The sequence below is a fragment of the Struthio camelus genome, chromosome 18 (genome assembly GCF_040807025.1).
Source record: "Struthio camelus isolate bStrCam1 chromosome 18, bStrCam1.hap1, whole genome shotgun sequence".
In the NCBI taxonomy this organism is placed as follows: domain Eukaryota; kingdom Metazoa; phylum Chordata; class Aves; order Struthioniformes; family Struthionidae; genus Struthio; species Struthio camelus.
Window position 1 is genome coordinate 5,165,564 of NC_090959.1, and position 16,436 is coordinate 5,181,999.

The window sequence follows — 16,436 nt, forward strand, 5'->3', positions numbered from 1 at the left end:
TTTTTTTTTTTTTTTTTTGTTTCTATTAAAGCGTTCTGTTCTTTTCATAGGTTGAAATTGTGAGAAAATATAAGAAGTCGTGAAGTACTTTAAATCGTGCTTTGAATCAAGAAATTCTGTGTGAAATTACATGTTTTCTAATCATATTGCTTAGATATATATTGAACAAAAAAGCAAACTGCACAAGTTGAAGAAATGCCAGATAAACTGTGGTGCATGTAGTATTGCTACCATGTGGCATATCTCAAACCCTTACTGATTTTGCTCCCTCATCCCTCATGCTTTATATCAGCATGTCTAGCCGGATATGCATTCATATTTTATGTAAAGGGCAGAGTCTGTAGTTAGAGCATTTGAGTTATGCTGTTAAAAATAAATTAAGGAACAGCAACTGAAAACAATTCCTACACATGAATTTTCAAACTTCACCTCAGTCAGATACTGTAGAAAGAATAAAGAGTGATCAAACTTTCAGGGGGTCAAGACCCCCTAAATCACATTGATATGATGTGATGTAAAACTTTCATTGGCACATGGCTGAGATGACCCAGAAAACTTGCTTAAGGAATGGTATGATCTGCTTATATGCCCCATTGCCAAAACAGCCAAGAATGCCTCCCCAAAAGTTTAAAAATTGAGGGGACAGAAGTGCTGAGACAGCAGAAAGATTACAGTGATGCTCTTCATTCTTATATTCTTATTCTTTGGTTTCTAAGCAGAACGAGTTTAGGGTTGACAGGAGACTCTAGGAGTTCTGAAGCTGAGAGTTAAAAGTTGAGAGACTTTTGTTCTTTCCTCTGAAAGTGATTTCCCATATAATTGAATCACTTAGGGCTGGACTCACCAAGGTATTTAGGCCCTTTAGGTAGTGCATCACAATTTTTTTTTTTTTTTAGTAAGAAGGAAGAAAGTGTGACTTCTGTGCTACTTTCATGATAGGAGTCTTGCTCCTATCATTGGATTCCAGGACCTTGCACAGGAACCAGGAATGTGGCCTCTGAGCAGGACCCTATGAAAGGGCATTTGCAATGAAAATTCAGGATACATTTGTGGATGTGACATGAATGTCCTCGTATCTCCAGTCCTCTCTCTCAAAGTTGAATAATATCACTGAATTCCTTTACATCGATGAGAACATTTAAGATCCTAAGGCACTCAGATACTTCACTAATATGGGAGGAGGCATATTAATGGACAACTGACTTCTTTTAAGCTGTTTTCTTTTTTTTTTTTCCATCTGCTTGCTTCACAGATCCAGTCCACGGACCACAGAATGTCGAAGTTGTTGATATCCGCTCCCGGCAGCTGACCTTGCAATGGGAGCCCTTCGGTTACGCGGTGACCCGCTGCCACAGCTACAATCTCACAGTCCAGTACCAGTACATGTTTAACCAGCAAAAATTTGAAGCCGAGGAACTCATCCAAACTTCTTCCCACTACACCTTGCGAGGCCTTCGGCCCTTCATGACCATCAGGCTGAGGTTAGCCCTCTCCAACCCCGAGGGCAAAATGGAGAGTGAGGAGCTGGTTGTGCAGACTGAGGAGGATGGTAAGTTGTATTGTTTGGCTTATTTTTTGCGGGAAGACTGTCACGTCTCGAGTTGCAAATCACAATGTGACCCCTCCTCCCACAGGATTTATAAATGGCTTCATTGGACAGGATCTGGATTATGCAAGTAAAAGTTGTAGGTGTAAATATCTTCCATTTCACAGCAGTGCTCTCGAAAGGGCAGGGCTCCCTGAAGTCCTAGGAACGGCCAAACGCCGGGCAGGGTAGTCACAGAACAGCAGTAGGTTTAATTCTATAGGAGTCGTGTTCTAAGCTACCAAACACCCTAGCTACTCTACCAAGGAGCGGTTTCCTGTCTCATATGGGCAAATATATGTCTGGCATTTGGTGATTTTCTTTTTCCCTCACGTTACTACCCCAAAGGGCTGTATAATGTCTTCCTTTTCAGCATGTATCTCTTCTTGATGCTGGGCTTCTGGACATAACATTTTATGTATGCCTAGAATGCTAAATTGTGCTGACTCTTCCATTCATGATACAGAAGAGCAGTTTTCAGGAAGTACTGATGAAAAGCTCTAAGGTGTTATTATCCTATCTTAGTTAGCTCAGACCAGGGACTCTCATAGACTGCAAGCTCCTGCTCAATCTAAAGTGTTGAAAAGGAAGCACTCTTCCTCTGCCAGAGCTGTTAGGAGTTGCTGCCCAGAGTTTTGCTCAGCTGGAAGTGGCTCTACCATTCCAGTATATCATAAAGGGGATGTGAGACAGCAAATCTTTCAGAAAAATGAGCAAGGTTTCTCATCAGACGGGCTTGGAAGCGCTTTTAGTTATCTTTCACAGCATTAAAATTTGCTTGGGGAGGCGGATTTTTAGCTGGCCTTGTAGCCATAATGAAATATAAATCTTACAGTGTTACTCTACTAAGGAAATCAACCTTTCATATTGATAAAGGTGTGCTGGCCAATAGCATCTTTATGCCAAGGTGCAGTCTGGCTGTTTAGGTAGATGGAATTTTATTGTTGTGTAGGTGAAGAAGGGCACATTAAATTCCCTACTGACTGTAACTATCCTTTAGCATTGCAACCAGAATGTGAGATAATTCTGTTCTGAAACCCTCTCCATTCACTTTATCTGATAGCAGGTTGGTAAATGCACAAGCTGACTTGGGAGCAAAATGCAAATACCCGGTGCTGCAGGCTTACAAATTAGGGGAGAGCACATGGCCCTTAAAGGAGGGCATCGTTCCTGTCCTGGTTGCCACTTCGGGTAATGCCTTGAGGTGTTACATGTATATGCCATGTCTAAAGTTTCCAGGTGGAGGACATGAGCTAAGATGGTAGTCATGGCAAGCATTGGCAAAGGAAGGTGAAAGAAGAGCTGGAATTACTCAATTAAACTAATTTCTGAAGGAGGCTATGCTGTTTAGATTTTTACAGATTCCCACAGGTGACTTTTTGTTAAAAATATAAATCCTGCTTCCTTGTGGGTGTACCATTGCTCTAAGTGTGTGGGAGCAGTGTTTGGTGGCTGAGGGAGGGTAGTAGGTTTGTTAAAGCCATGAAGTTGTTGACTGTTTCGTGGAGGGAGCACAGCTCTGTCAGAAATGCCTCTGTGTTGTTCCACAGGAGTTTTGAGAACAGGGAAGGGATTAAAGCAAGATTTGCTGTAACTTCACCCGTCATTCCTGTGGCTACTGTAGGCATTTCTGTAATTGCAGGGTCCTAATGGAATGGCCTGGCCTAGCTACCACATGCTACATAAGGGACCTCTGCCTTGGCCTCCAGCAGTTTAGCCAAACACTCAAAGAGAGAATTTAGGAGTCAACGCAGGTATGTTTTTTTGGTGACTGAGCCATAACTTGTCCCAATGATTGGCCAGATCCGTAACTGGAACTTCCTGGGCTGCCCGTACCCAGTGCAGTGAATGTGAAGGAGTCTAGCTCAGGGTAGCGTACAGAAGATGAGGCGTTTAATGATGAGAAGGTCATGTGGAAGCTGGGAGTAAAATTAAATAGTGTGCAGTGCTACCATTCCCTTCCATCACAGAGACAAACCTAGGTTATGTTCCCAGTTCTCTGACTGACCAGACTTTTGGAAAAACAGTACAGACCAGTCTGGATGTAGCATTGCCAAATGAGTGCTACTGGAGGTCTAGCGCCTTTGCTATCCAGACATACTCTGAGGTTTTCCAGTGGTATAACAACCTGTGGAAGCAGGACTGGTATCTTCATGTATTGGTACTTTCCTTTGAGAAGTGCGAATAATACTGCTTAAATCACCTTCTATTCATGAATCTTTATCTGCACAATGTTAATTACTATTATTTTCACTCGTGTAAATAGCTATACTTGAGACTATGTTAAATTGGGCTCATTGAAGTTTTTGCTTGAAAGGTACGTTTTTGGCACTTTAGTATCTAAATAGAAGGGAAAATTAGAAAAAATGCATATAGCAATGGAATATTGATATTTGGAAGTAATAAGATCAATGCATAACTTGGCATAAAATTAAGCAATTATTGTGTGATGTTATATGGGATCAGGAACCATAAATATATGTGTTTATGTGAGGAAAGCACTTCCTGGTGATTGACTAGATAAACTCTTCTAAAGTCACCTTCTGTAGTCTTTGATTCCATGTTAGGTACTCCGTGATCTACTGCTGCTATACTGTGCTGGAATAAGGACCTATTGACAATAACATCATTTCTTCATGGATTATGATTTTATTTATGGCCTAGTAGCTGGATTAGGGTTTTCTTATTTGAACCGAAGGTTGAGAATAGGCAAATGGTAGCACCTTGATGGTTTTGAGGGTCTTCTTCCCCTCAACTTTGAACATGCAGTCTGGTGGACTCTAACATGGGTTTTTTATTTCTGTAGTTCCTGGACCCATTCCCTTGGAATCCATCCAGGGAGGACCTTTCGAAGAGAAGATCTATGTTCAGTGGAAGCCTCCAAATGAGACGAATGGCATCATTACACTCTATGAGGTAAGAAGAACAGATTGTTGTCAATGAATACGTGCCACAGGGCCTTTTTCGTATGTATTTAAGCCAATCTCTGAGAGATTTCAGCAGGTGCTAAAAGAAGTCTGATTAAAATAGATGAGAATCTTCAAGATAGTCTGATGCTGTCACTGAAAATGCTTTAAAGTTAAAAAAAAAAAAATTTAATCTATTTTTATGGTAAAATGAGGGTCATACATTCCTCCACATCTCAGGTGTTTAAATGCTGCCCTTTTTTCTTCTGTGACATTTGCAAGATGTTTTCCTTTCCTTTCTGTTGCTCAAGGGGTACTTCTGTTAGTGTTTTATACTATCTTAGAATACTGCAGCTAACCGCTGTCTGGCTTCCTAGTAGTCATAACACTTTCGAGCCACTCTCGACAGAATACAGCCATTAGATGTTATCTTATACTTGTTGCTCTGAATACATATGTTCTTCTTTAACCTTTCAATAGTATCTATTTCTATCAGCACCCCCCCTTGCCCTCTCCCCAAACAAAACATGCAGCTGGTCATAGGATGGCCATGAGCCATCTTATACAGGATGAAAAAAACCAAACATGATTCTAGGGTGCATCAAAGGAGATATTCTGGCTGAGATATGGAGCATTAATGTTGTTGTATGTGGTTCTGGGGAGATTGCATCCGGCATGTCACTTATGCCCACGTGTGAGAAAAAAGAATTTTAAAGAAAGGACTGCTTGGGGGACGATGGGAAATGAGAAAAAGTCCAACAAAAGAAGATAAAGACACATTTATTAAACAGAATGTGGAGAGTGGTGCCAACAGTCTGAACTGGTGCTGACTGAGCATGCTTCACGTAATAAGTTCAGTGTCTACCACAGTATGCTTAAAAAAAAATATTGCTTTTATGGTGATATAAAAATCTTTGCTGTGGCCTTATGCAGAATGGTGTAATGTGGAGGGGCAAGAACCACTTGCCTGTTTTCTCTTCAGTGCTAAGAGAATGCACAAACTTATTTTGGAAGAGGCATAAGTATGAGAAGTAAACCCTGACACTGCCAACAAGACTCTGGGCATGCTTTCCTCCTCCTGATCAGCTTCTTCTCAGTTTTGGAACAGCAAGTCATAGTCTAATATGTCGCTCCTAGGTCTGCTCGGTCACACTGGGTTACGCTGAGTGTGTATAACACAGTGATTGTCCAGTGGAACAAATCAGCTACGTTTAACATCGGTCAACTCCTTGCACTACAGCACAAGCAAGAGATGACAGTTTTCTCCTGGGCTTAAATGTAACTGTACTTCTAGGTGCTCTATCCAGCTGGCTTGCAGAAAGGTACATTGAGTTTGATATAGTAAATCTAAATAAATAAAAGTTCTTTGTGCTGATTTGCTGTCATTTCAGCTAGGAAAGGTCTTTGCCTAAGTAAGCAGTCATGTTTTGTTGGTCACTGCTCAGACGTTTGTTAAAATCTGTGTAGATTGCATATCATCTGTCCAGTATACTGGAAGTAGAGTTAACCCTCCAATTCCGTGTTGTTTGTAGGTGTACCACAGGCTATCCTGTGTATATGTGTAAGGAATTATATAATAAAGCTATCTATATTTTTTAAGGGACTGGTTTGAATAGAATCAGTTGCCAAGTCAGTATTATTCTGACAGCACCGGTGACCTGTAATAGGACACGTTTAGAAATATTCTGAGTCAAATGATGCAAAAATATCTCCTTTTAATGTTTAAAGAGGCAGTTTCCAGCCAAAATATTGCCTTGGGCTCAGCTCATTGAAAGGACTTCAGCAATCTTAGTAGCTTTTCTGGCTGAGTAGCTGTGTAGAGATACTTTAATGCCTGCAGGGTAGTGATGCATCATGGCAGTGCCTTTGCCCCTCAAGTTGCATCATTGGTCGAGTCTCAGTGGAGGCGCACACAATATTCCATTCCCGATAGTGATTCTACACATATATGACAGCTGAGGCCAAAGAGAAGTCAAGGTGAATTCCAGCTCTTCTTCCTTTTCCTCCTCCCCCTCATATCCAGAAAGATGAAAATCCAAGTGTTAAAAACATCAGGAGAACTGAAATGCCTGAAGGTTGACACGAATAGAAGCACTTCCCTCTCCTCTGCCTTTTTGCACGGGGATATTCACAAAGAACAGTCCTGCATTCTGAGACAAGTGTACAGACATGCCTGGAGTTCATCAGTTGGAGATAAAGGTATAGATGACCAGTTATGCACGGCTTGGAGAGATGGCCAGAGCACTCTCAAAGAAGTTGTCAGGATGTTCAAGTCCCTACCACAAGTGATGGTATGAGTGCCTGTTCCAGATAACAGGAGATCCTGGTTTTGATACTTCTCAGTAAATAAAACATGGGTCTTTGCACAGAAACATTTCAGCCTGCTACCTGCAACTGAAGTGTGAACTTCCTGGAAGTACTGAGAAACTTTCTGTATTGCCCAGGAAATGGATAGATACTTAATACCTGCAAATTTGTGCTAGTATTATTTTAAGGTGTCATGCCATGTGTATAGGACCAAAGTAATTCCTCAGCAGTAATGACCTCCAAAGCATTATTGTAGACAGAGTTCAGCCATTATTCAGTATTGTCATGACCTTGTACTCTTTTAACAGAGTTCAGCTGGTCTATTGGTTAAAGAAGAAGAAAAACCTAGTGGTTAGTGGGTGATAAGTTTTCAGTTCTTTCAGATATCAGTGGTCTGCAGTACTGATACGGGTAGGGGTAGAAGGCTTTCACAACAACAACAAAAAGGTCAAAGCTGCAGCCCTAAACTATGAACCTGCGTAGCACTATTTAATGCAGTACCTGTAGGGAGTACTGTTTCTGAAAACAACACCTGCAGTGCCAATCTATCAGCAATAAAAGCTGGGAGACTCAGCGATGTGCTGGGAAATTTGCAGCTATCTAGAAACTTCACAACTGCTTTGTTGCCTTTAGGGAGAAAAACGCCCAAGCACCTACCAAAATTTAAGGAAAAATCCTTTTCAAAGTACAGATCAAGAAACATCATTTTATGAATTTGGGTTAGTGATGTCAAGATCTGCATTACACCACAAAGTAACTGGCTAGATTTACATACAAGTATCCTGCAGTTAATAGTTTCTCAAACTCCCTTAGGCACAAACCCTCCTAAGAAAGCCTGCACCTTTGCTCAGCTACGTGATACTTCTTACCATCACCGTCCAGCTTTATTGTAGCTTTCTAGGTTCAAAGTACATAAGTGCTTACACGAGACAGGTAGATCAAGCTGTATTCAAAACCACAGCTAAACAGCGATGATGGATTTTCTCCATACGTTGGTTTGGTTAGACTGCCCTGTATAGGTATTTTTGCATGTGACGTTCATGAAAGAGGCCTTATTATAGCTGTCTCTTAGCTAGCTGTGAGTGGCAGAATCTAATAATACTGGAACAAATCCTGTCTCCCGTTCTCTCTCCTGGCAGACCAAAAGCACTGCAGCTTGTTACTGCTTTTTACCCATCGTGTAAAAGCTGCTACGCTTTAAAATCCCTAACAATGACATGATGCTTAGTGTGCTTATACCATGTGGGAGTTCAGCTGCAAAGCCTGTGTGTACAAAGGTAGGCAACTATTTCTTTTCACCCGAAGTGTGTGTAAAGTCAATCCAGCATCAAACAGTAGAAAGATCTATGCTGTTATTGGATTGAAGGAACGTGCAATCTAATTCAAGGTCGCCAATCAGCTTTTGCAATTAAGTTGTCCTGCTTTTAGATCAGATGAGGTTGTCTCAGACGTTTATTTCCTAATCCAGATTGAAGTGCTCCATATACACATATGGATCAAGGTATTTTGTGCAAACTTGTACTTAATTTTGAAAATGTAAATAATTGTGTATATCTGCATTTTGCTGTCCATTTTCGGCAGCTGAGTACTGGTGTACTCAGTGTTGTTGGTTTTCGCCCTTGTAAACATGTTCGTTGGTAGGTAATCACTTTTTCAGAATTGTCAATTTTTACAGTGTTTCCCCTTAAAGGGAAAGAAAGAAGAAAAAAATGCAGCAGTCCTGTCTAACATATTTGTCATGTTACTTGAAGGAAAGGCATTGTTACAACACATTACAATCCTGAAGGCATTTAAAGAGTGACTACAGTATATTCAGCTCCTTGGCTAGAAAAATAGCTTTCAGATTGGTGAAGTCCCTTTCAATGAGCCATGCCTAAAGGCAATGTTTAAACAGCAGACTGTCTTTTTAAACATTGCAAGGTGTATTCTTGTAATCACTGATGTTCTCATCTTTACGATTATTAAGTCCCATGTGGGGTTGTACATGGATCTTGAGAAAAATAAGAACTCATTTGCAGCTTTTAACCAGCTAGTTTTCTCAGTTACCATTTCTGAAATGCTGCAAATCTCTGTTTAGATGCCAAGAATAGTAATATAAGGGACTTTCACACATAATTTCAACTCCTTAATGGGATGCTTGGAGCCTAGTTCCCTTAATCCCAGTGGATTTGAGTTTAACTTGCACTTCCGAGGTTACAGATCCTCTTAGTTGCCATGTGAAATTGCAGTCTGCCCTTCATCATCACTCCAGTTGCCAGTACTCCATTTCTCCTCCATCGCTTCACTCAGTTTTTCTCTGCAGGAGAGGTCGTTATGTGGAAACGGTCTCTTAGAGGGTCATGTATAAGGTCAACTTTTGTGGGATGCACTGTCTGCATTTACAATAGAGAGGAAACAAATTTCTTCTAGCTTTGACCTTTGAAAATGCATACTTACAACACAAAGCGTGACTGTCTGGTATGATACCTATCCACTGCAGGGTTATGCATGTGTTTCTATTCATAGCCTTTTTTTAAGGTTTTCATGAAACCTGAAATTTTTAGGATAAAATTTTCCCTGCTGAAAGGTGCAGGAAACAAGATTTTCCTGGAAAAGCTGAGAGGGGTGGGAGCTGAACTTGGCTTAGCCATTTATTTGTTTATTCAAGGGCTTGTTCTTGGTTAAGAGCAGTGAAAAACGGCTCCCACAAGGAGGAAAGCAACAACCACAAAATCTTGCGACCAGTTTATATAAAGCTCTACAGTCGAAATAGTAGAAAGATGACAATTCTCGGAAATTGCCTTCAGTGAGAAGTGGCTTTGAATGTTCCCATGAAAATCAATCATGTTCCAGCTTCTCAGTTACATTTGGTGGATGCACGGTACTCCTGGGACGAAGCTTTCTCACTAAGCTCATTGAGCGTGCACTGAAGGAAGTCCATGCTACGCACAGCTGGCTGCTGCATTTAGCTGAACATTAATAGAACATTAAGGAGACACTGTTAAGTGCTCAAAACCCAGGAAATGATCAATTTAACACTGTATGTATATAGCCATAGCTCTGTCACTCTTCTGTAAGGACATAGGACAATGCAATATTCCTACGTTTGGATATTATTGCTCTGTTCTACACTACAACGCTAATGTGTTTTTCCTTTGACACTGGATTTATATAGTATCTTGTACTGCAGTATATTGTTTGTCCAGAGTCCATGAAAGTCAATTACCTGAAGAATAAGATTGTTGCACTGCATCTGTACTGTGTTGAATCAGAATCCTTTAATAACCTAAACTAGCAACAAAACTGTGCAGCCACGTATAATCTGTTACAGTTTGAAGCTCTGTCAGCTCTGGTTGACTGCTTCATCCTCTCCATTGCACATAAGGAAAGCTGTGCATGTACATGCGGCTAAATTGGTTAGCCACTGCCACTGTTGTGGACCCGACCCCCTCCTAATCAGGATTCAGGCCAGATTTGGAGAAGGAATGGTGCTGATGGCACTGATGTATTATCTTTTCTTGGCAATCAATAAGGCCAATAAATCTATGCGTTTCTGGCTTTCTTAGCCGGTTTAGATGCCATATCAGCTGCAGACTCTGTTGGCCTCTCTCTGGAACAAGGCAGAGGTTAATGAGACAGCTTTCTGGGTGCAGCTGGAAAGGTGCACTAAGCCACAAGAAATACCTGTTCTTCCACTCAGTGTTCTTCAGCAGAATCCCATGGAAAGCTCTCTTTTCACATTAACCTAGTAACGTAGCTTAAAAGCTCCCCATCAATCCTAGGATTTTCATACCTACATAAGTGGCCCCTTTGTCAGGTACAGGGCACTTAGGGTAACTTCTCTGTCGCGTCCCAGATGGTTTAAAACCAACGCTCTGAAACACAGATATGTAGCCATAAACATAGCTCTTGTGTTCCTATAAACTGAGCGCCGACCCAGTGGGACCTACTCTGTTAAAGGCAGAATGATTTACTTCTGGTTTTTATTCCGTTAGACCTGTGTTAAGAAAAGCTCTTAAGCACATCTTTAATCTTAAGTACTTGTTTCTTCTCGAGCGCTGTCCTGAATAAGAGTGGACTTTGAGGGAGCTAGGCTTGTGCCTAAGTCCCATTAACTGCAGTGGTATCAACACATCCTTAAAATTAAGCAAATGTTTAAATGGTTTCCTAATTAGTAATGCTTTTCTGAATAGGCACCTAAAGAGCTTTTGAACAAACTTCCTCAAATTACACAGAATTCTTAATCACGCTTTACTGCTCTACTCGCTTGCTCTTACTTGAAGACATCCTTAACTTGGAAGCATTTGTTAATGATTCTCTTTTAAATTCTGTGGCTTCCAGTAACATCGTGATCAGAAATGAGAGGCTATTTTGAGAAACTTACTCAAATAACTTTTTATTTTTTAACGTATAACAGCTTCCAGGTAAATAGCATACTCCTATTATATATAATATGAATCAATTGTTCAAAAAAATTGCTTGATCAAGCTTTCTACAAATAAAAACATAATCCAGTCCCCTGAGCACAACAGTTTCGTTGATTACCTTTTTATTGTTCTTTGGATGCCAAAAGGCTTACAGCAATGTAAATCCAATGCAAATGAGAGGAGATATTTGGCTAAAATGAAACCTATTTTTTAAAAAAAGGAGGGACCTGAATTATTTTAATGTGTATGTTAGGCGGTTTCTAAACAAAACTTAAATGATAAGAACTGAAAAATCACTTGTTCTTTTTATATAATAGGTTCAAATAAAAAAATCCTTTTGTAGGTTTGTGTGCATCTTCTTCTCTTTCTGCCTTCCAGTACTTTCTTTTCTATTCTAGAAAAAATACAGTTTTGGTCAATACTCATTCTTTTTTCAAATATGCTGTTTCTCTTTATTGCTCATCCAGGAAAGCAGTTGATCCTTAATCCTATTTTTTCTGTCTAATCTTCTCAAGCGCCAGTCTACCTGTGCGGTTATGGTAATACAGATACAGCTCTTCAGCAATATCTTGCTTTCTCAAATAAATTAGTTAACTAACTTGAAAGCAAGCTACAGATACAGGGCTGTACTTCCTTTCTAGATACTTATTTCCCTTTCATCTGGAGTATTACTTAACTTAGCAAGTAGATAGCGTTGAAAAACCCAGAAGTGGTAGCTTTACCCTGTGAATGAGTGTGACTGAGGAACTGTGTGAAGGAGGAAAAGACAGTTGATGTGCTCCTCCAGAGGGAGGAGATGACAGCATTATGGTTCCTTATGAAACCTGAATTGTGTTGCTGCCCTTGTGTGTGTGTTTTAGATCCCATCTCTAAGTATGATCGTACCATCCAGCGGGCAGTCTTGGGCTTAGTTTCTTGTGTCCCAGTTTCCCCCAGTCTGCTGAGTCGTTTCCCTCCCCCTTTCTCTTCCCTTTTTATCACTATATATTCCTAATTTCTGCTCTCCCTGCCATGCAGGTGGGATCGCTGACAGCGAGGGTGAGACGCATTTCAGAAGGACTCTGGCAGATGCTGGATGTTGGCAAGGGGAGAATGACTATTGGGGTGCCTTCCTTCTCTTTTTGTTTCTGGTTCAACTGTTTTTGCGTGAAATTTTCAGAAGCTGCTTAGGGTGAGGCAGATAATGACTTGGAAGATAACCCCAAATGGATGGTTTAAGATTTAAGCGACTAAAAATGTGGTCTTAAAATTATCAGCTAATTACAGCAATAGCTAGGGCTGATACTAGATCTCAAAATGTGAGAAAACATTGTATGCATACATGGGTCTCAGTTCTGTTACTTTATGGCAGGTAGCAGACAGAACAGATCTAAATGGAGGTGGTTAGCACTCCATTGTGTTGCTTTGGGTTTCTGTTTGTTGCCCACAGCTTTCACTGTGACAAGTGTAACATGGCGAACCAGCTATGAGAATTTATTAAGCAGAGCTTTCAGCATCAAGAGCTAACTGAGGAATGAGCACGGAGATTGAATAACCCCCTCAATGCTGCGGTCCTATCAAAGCAATTTCTATAGTTGTCATTTTGTGCTATTAAACTGAACAATGAGGCTCTCCAATAAAATCATATGAAATAACAGCTCGTTAAAAGCTCTCCTTAATATATAGCATGCTAATTAATGTCAGTGGGGTGCAAGCTTGAATGGCAGAATAGACTATAATGTTTAAAAAGTAGGTAAAATAAAAGAAGATATTTTATCATTAATGACCTTTTAGTAAACCTAATGAAATCCTTAATGGCCTGAATACATTACTGAGGCGCTCCCAATTGCTTTGTTACCTATGCCATTCTTCCCCCCTCTCTCACAGACATTAAATTTGGTTTTATTTATAGAAAACAAAAAAACAATGAAGTCCCAGGGAGACATGAACAGGAAGAGGGAATCTGAGCAAGAAAGAGAACAAATGCAACTTCTCAGGCCTGGTATCGCCATTCCTGGCCGAGAGAAAGGCTGGATGTAGGGCCATGTTATATCCTGTCTATGTGTGTGTTGACTGTGTTTGTAAGGTTTAATTGGCTCTGTGTTTATTGCGTGAGTCACAGTAAACATACTAGGGAGCAAATGGGCCTCTTTTGTTCACAGGGTCTTACTGGTTAACTTCCGTATTCATTCCTAGAGCAGTGCTGTGGCTTTTTATACGGTTACTAACCATGCTGTGCTTGTGCCCTATTGCAGTTAAAGGATTTTATTCTTCGGGGCTTTTAGTCTGTTATCTGTTTCCAGCCTTAAATATAACTTGCAAAAATGCTATTTAACTCTCGCTTAACCTTCTCCCTAAAGAAATAGTATAAGAATGCAAGAACAAAAGGTGCTTGCTTCCTCTCATTTCCTGGATGAAATTTATTGGGGTAAAGGGGAAGGACATCGGTAGCAATAAATGTCTGGCTTACACTGAATTTTTAGAGAGCAAATCCCCTCAATCTCCTGGTCAGAAAATATATTCTTCCATTCTGAAGTCCAGCACTGGAGGAAGGTTGTTCACTAACCTACTCTTTCCTGTTCATTAGAAGATAACTTTTTCCGAATTACTCCTTTTGTGTAACCATTGGTGCAATTAACTTTAGTCTTGTACCCCAAAATGTCTGAAACTTCCTGATAAGATTGAAACTAATGTCCATCCCAGCTGCAGTCCGAATTCACCTGCAAAAGTAATTGTTCCTAAGAAGCACAGGCAGTCAGCAAGTCTTAGAAGAAAGAGCCCATGGTTTGCTGTGTAATCATGTTTCAATCAGCTTTATCGAATCGTGAAATTGATTGTCCCCCTGACGTTCCCAACACTTCGGAGCAGATCTTGTACTAGGCTAGTTAATTCTGTATTTGGCTCCAAGAACACAAAATAAAGAGAGCTTTCTGCTTCCCCCTCATTCTTACAAAGGAGAGGTGGGAGGGAGCACAAATCACCTTGAAATCACAATTGGAGAGCATATCAGCATCAGTCAGCTCTGTTTCGTTTTCCTAATCATCCAGTGAAGGTCGTGGTGATTTAGGAGAAAGATGCCCAGCTTATTGGCTGCATGTAAGGGAGCTTGGATGAATGACAAAAAACAGTGGAGAGGGTGACCAGGTAATCGAAGAGCTTACAGGAATCAGAATTCTAAGTCTGACAGAAAGGAGAGTTAACTGGATCTCTCATTAATATAAGGTCCTCTTTGACGTTGGAGTCAAATTCTCTGTTCTTCTGGAGCTGCAAAAAAGGAGTGCTGTGAAGGTAAAGTCTTGAGGTAAAGAGGAAATTCCTCTTTAGATACCTCCAAAGAAGGTCTGGTCTTGTCTTCATAGAATGTAACTCTTTTTTCCATCTCCCTCGTTTGGGGAGTACTTTGATCTGATGAACTGAAATGAAAAGCCATTCAAAACAAGTAAGTCTAAAATTAAAGAACCCACCAATAAAAAAGTTATAGGAGTTCTTTGTTAACCTGCCTGTTGTCTCTGGAAGATTTAACATCTCCAGCAGTTCTGTATTTTGTGCTCAGGTGTTCCCGTTCTGGGTCACAGTTTTGTCTGAAATGCTTCTTGTACTAGAAGAGGTCTGTTAGTCCCTGAGTATTCATGGACTAATTCTGAAGTTTAAAAAAAGGAGTTGAGAAAAGCCACCTGTTTCTGTCATCCTTAAAATCTTTCTACAAGGCCAGCATCTCTAATGGAAACTAATGGAAGGATGCGAACTAGAAAAGATAGAAAACTGCTGAGAAAGGTTCTTCTGTCCAGAATTTTGTCATCTTTTAGAATCAATGCTCTTTATCTAAGGTTCGCTTTGACTTCTTTTCCAGAGTCAGAAATGTGGTCCCCGAAACCACTGGGCAAGCTCAGACCTTCTCTTCTCCATAAGTTCCTGCAGAGAAGTGCTCGAAAGCCTGGAGGATGGTCTGCTCCAGCCTGTACTATCAGCGAGAGCAGGATTAATAGATTGTATGCTGCTGTGGGTGTCCCACAATGCATATGCCACCCAGACTTCTCCCTGTAGTTAGAGTATAGGCAGCAGAACAGTGTAATGCAGTGGATTTTTGTTTTGCTTTGTTTTATTTTGCACGGACTACAGTGGGGTTGTCGCTTCAAAATGATTGTTAGGTTACTTAGTGGAGGTGTGGAATATGAACACAACTCATAAATGCAGAACTCCATTGTTTTACCTTCTAGGGTGTTGTTCCTTTAGTGCTTGAGAGTATTCCTTTCTGCACTGAGTTCAAAAGCGTTTTCTAAGCTATATAATTTTCTCTGTCTTTGTGTCAGTGTAAAACTCGTAGTAAATTTGAAGGAAAACACAATAATGTGTATACAGCATTATTAAACTGTATTTTCTTATTTAGGTTAGAGCTAAGAATTGGAAGTTATCCAAGTAACACAGGTTATTCAGACAAAAGTTGACGTCCTTACCTAGCTAGCATCCTTATTAAGGATGAACCTTGCGATCCTCTCCATGCTGTTGTTGAGCAAACAGCGCTGCGTAGTAGATATAAGTCAGTCCTTTTCCTGGATACTGTAATCTTTCTCTCTCCTTGTGACTTCTATAATGTCTTGCGCTACTCCACTTTACAAAAGCATTCTCTCTTCTTTCCAAGCTTCTGTATACAATAGACCACCTTTCCAGCTGAATTAAATTGTGGTTACTGCTTTAGGAGGAGTGCCAGCAAGAGACAAGTCTGTTGCTCCACTGACACTGGCGTTCTAACAGCCTTGGCTGGGCAGCACTAATGAGACATAGCCCCGGGCTATTAATTGCATTGACTTGGGAAGGCTGGGAATTCCTTCTGCTTTGCCTGAGGCAAAGGTCTGCCGTGCTGTGGGCTGAGTTTCTTAGGCTCTCAGTTCCCTCTGTCATGGTAATCGAGCACCAAGAAAGCTGCTTATGAGTTTTGAGGGAGTCCCTTGTTAGCTGCTACTAGTTTTAACTTGTGTAATCTCAGCAGCAGCAGCAGAACCACAGAACCAGGAAAAGTGCAGCCATTTATAGGTGCTTTATTGAGAGATTCAAATACAGACAGGGGGACTTTGTGGATCTTCACAACAGTCTTGCTGGACCATGTGAAATTCCCTACAGCTACAGTGGTTTGCTAAGAGTTGTCATATGAAGAAATGGTGCTGATGAGCTGCAGTTCTGCCTGCTGAATGGAGATCTCGGGGTTTGCTGTTGTTACTCTGAGCTCCTTGGTGGCAAAAGGAAAAAAAAAGATGT

At 40.7% G+C, this 16,436-nt stretch overlaps 1 protein-coding gene across 14 annotated transcripts in view; it reads left to right on the forward strand.

The window, feature by feature from the left end:
* Positions 1–16,436, forward strand: part of PTPRT (protein tyrosine phosphatase receptor type T) — a 469,240-nt gene that overhangs the window by 312,810 nt on the left and 139,994 nt on the right. For all 14 annotated transcript variants that reach the window (XM_068912406.1, XM_068912401.1, XM_068912399.1 and 11 more), the window contains 2 exons: positions 1,253–1,549; positions 4,392–4,501. In XM_068912406.1, the coding sequence (XP_068768507.1) occupies positions 1,253–1,549; positions 4,392–4,501 (407 nt within the window). The remainder of the gene's footprint in view (positions 1–1,252; positions 1,550–4,391; positions 4,502–16,436) is intronic.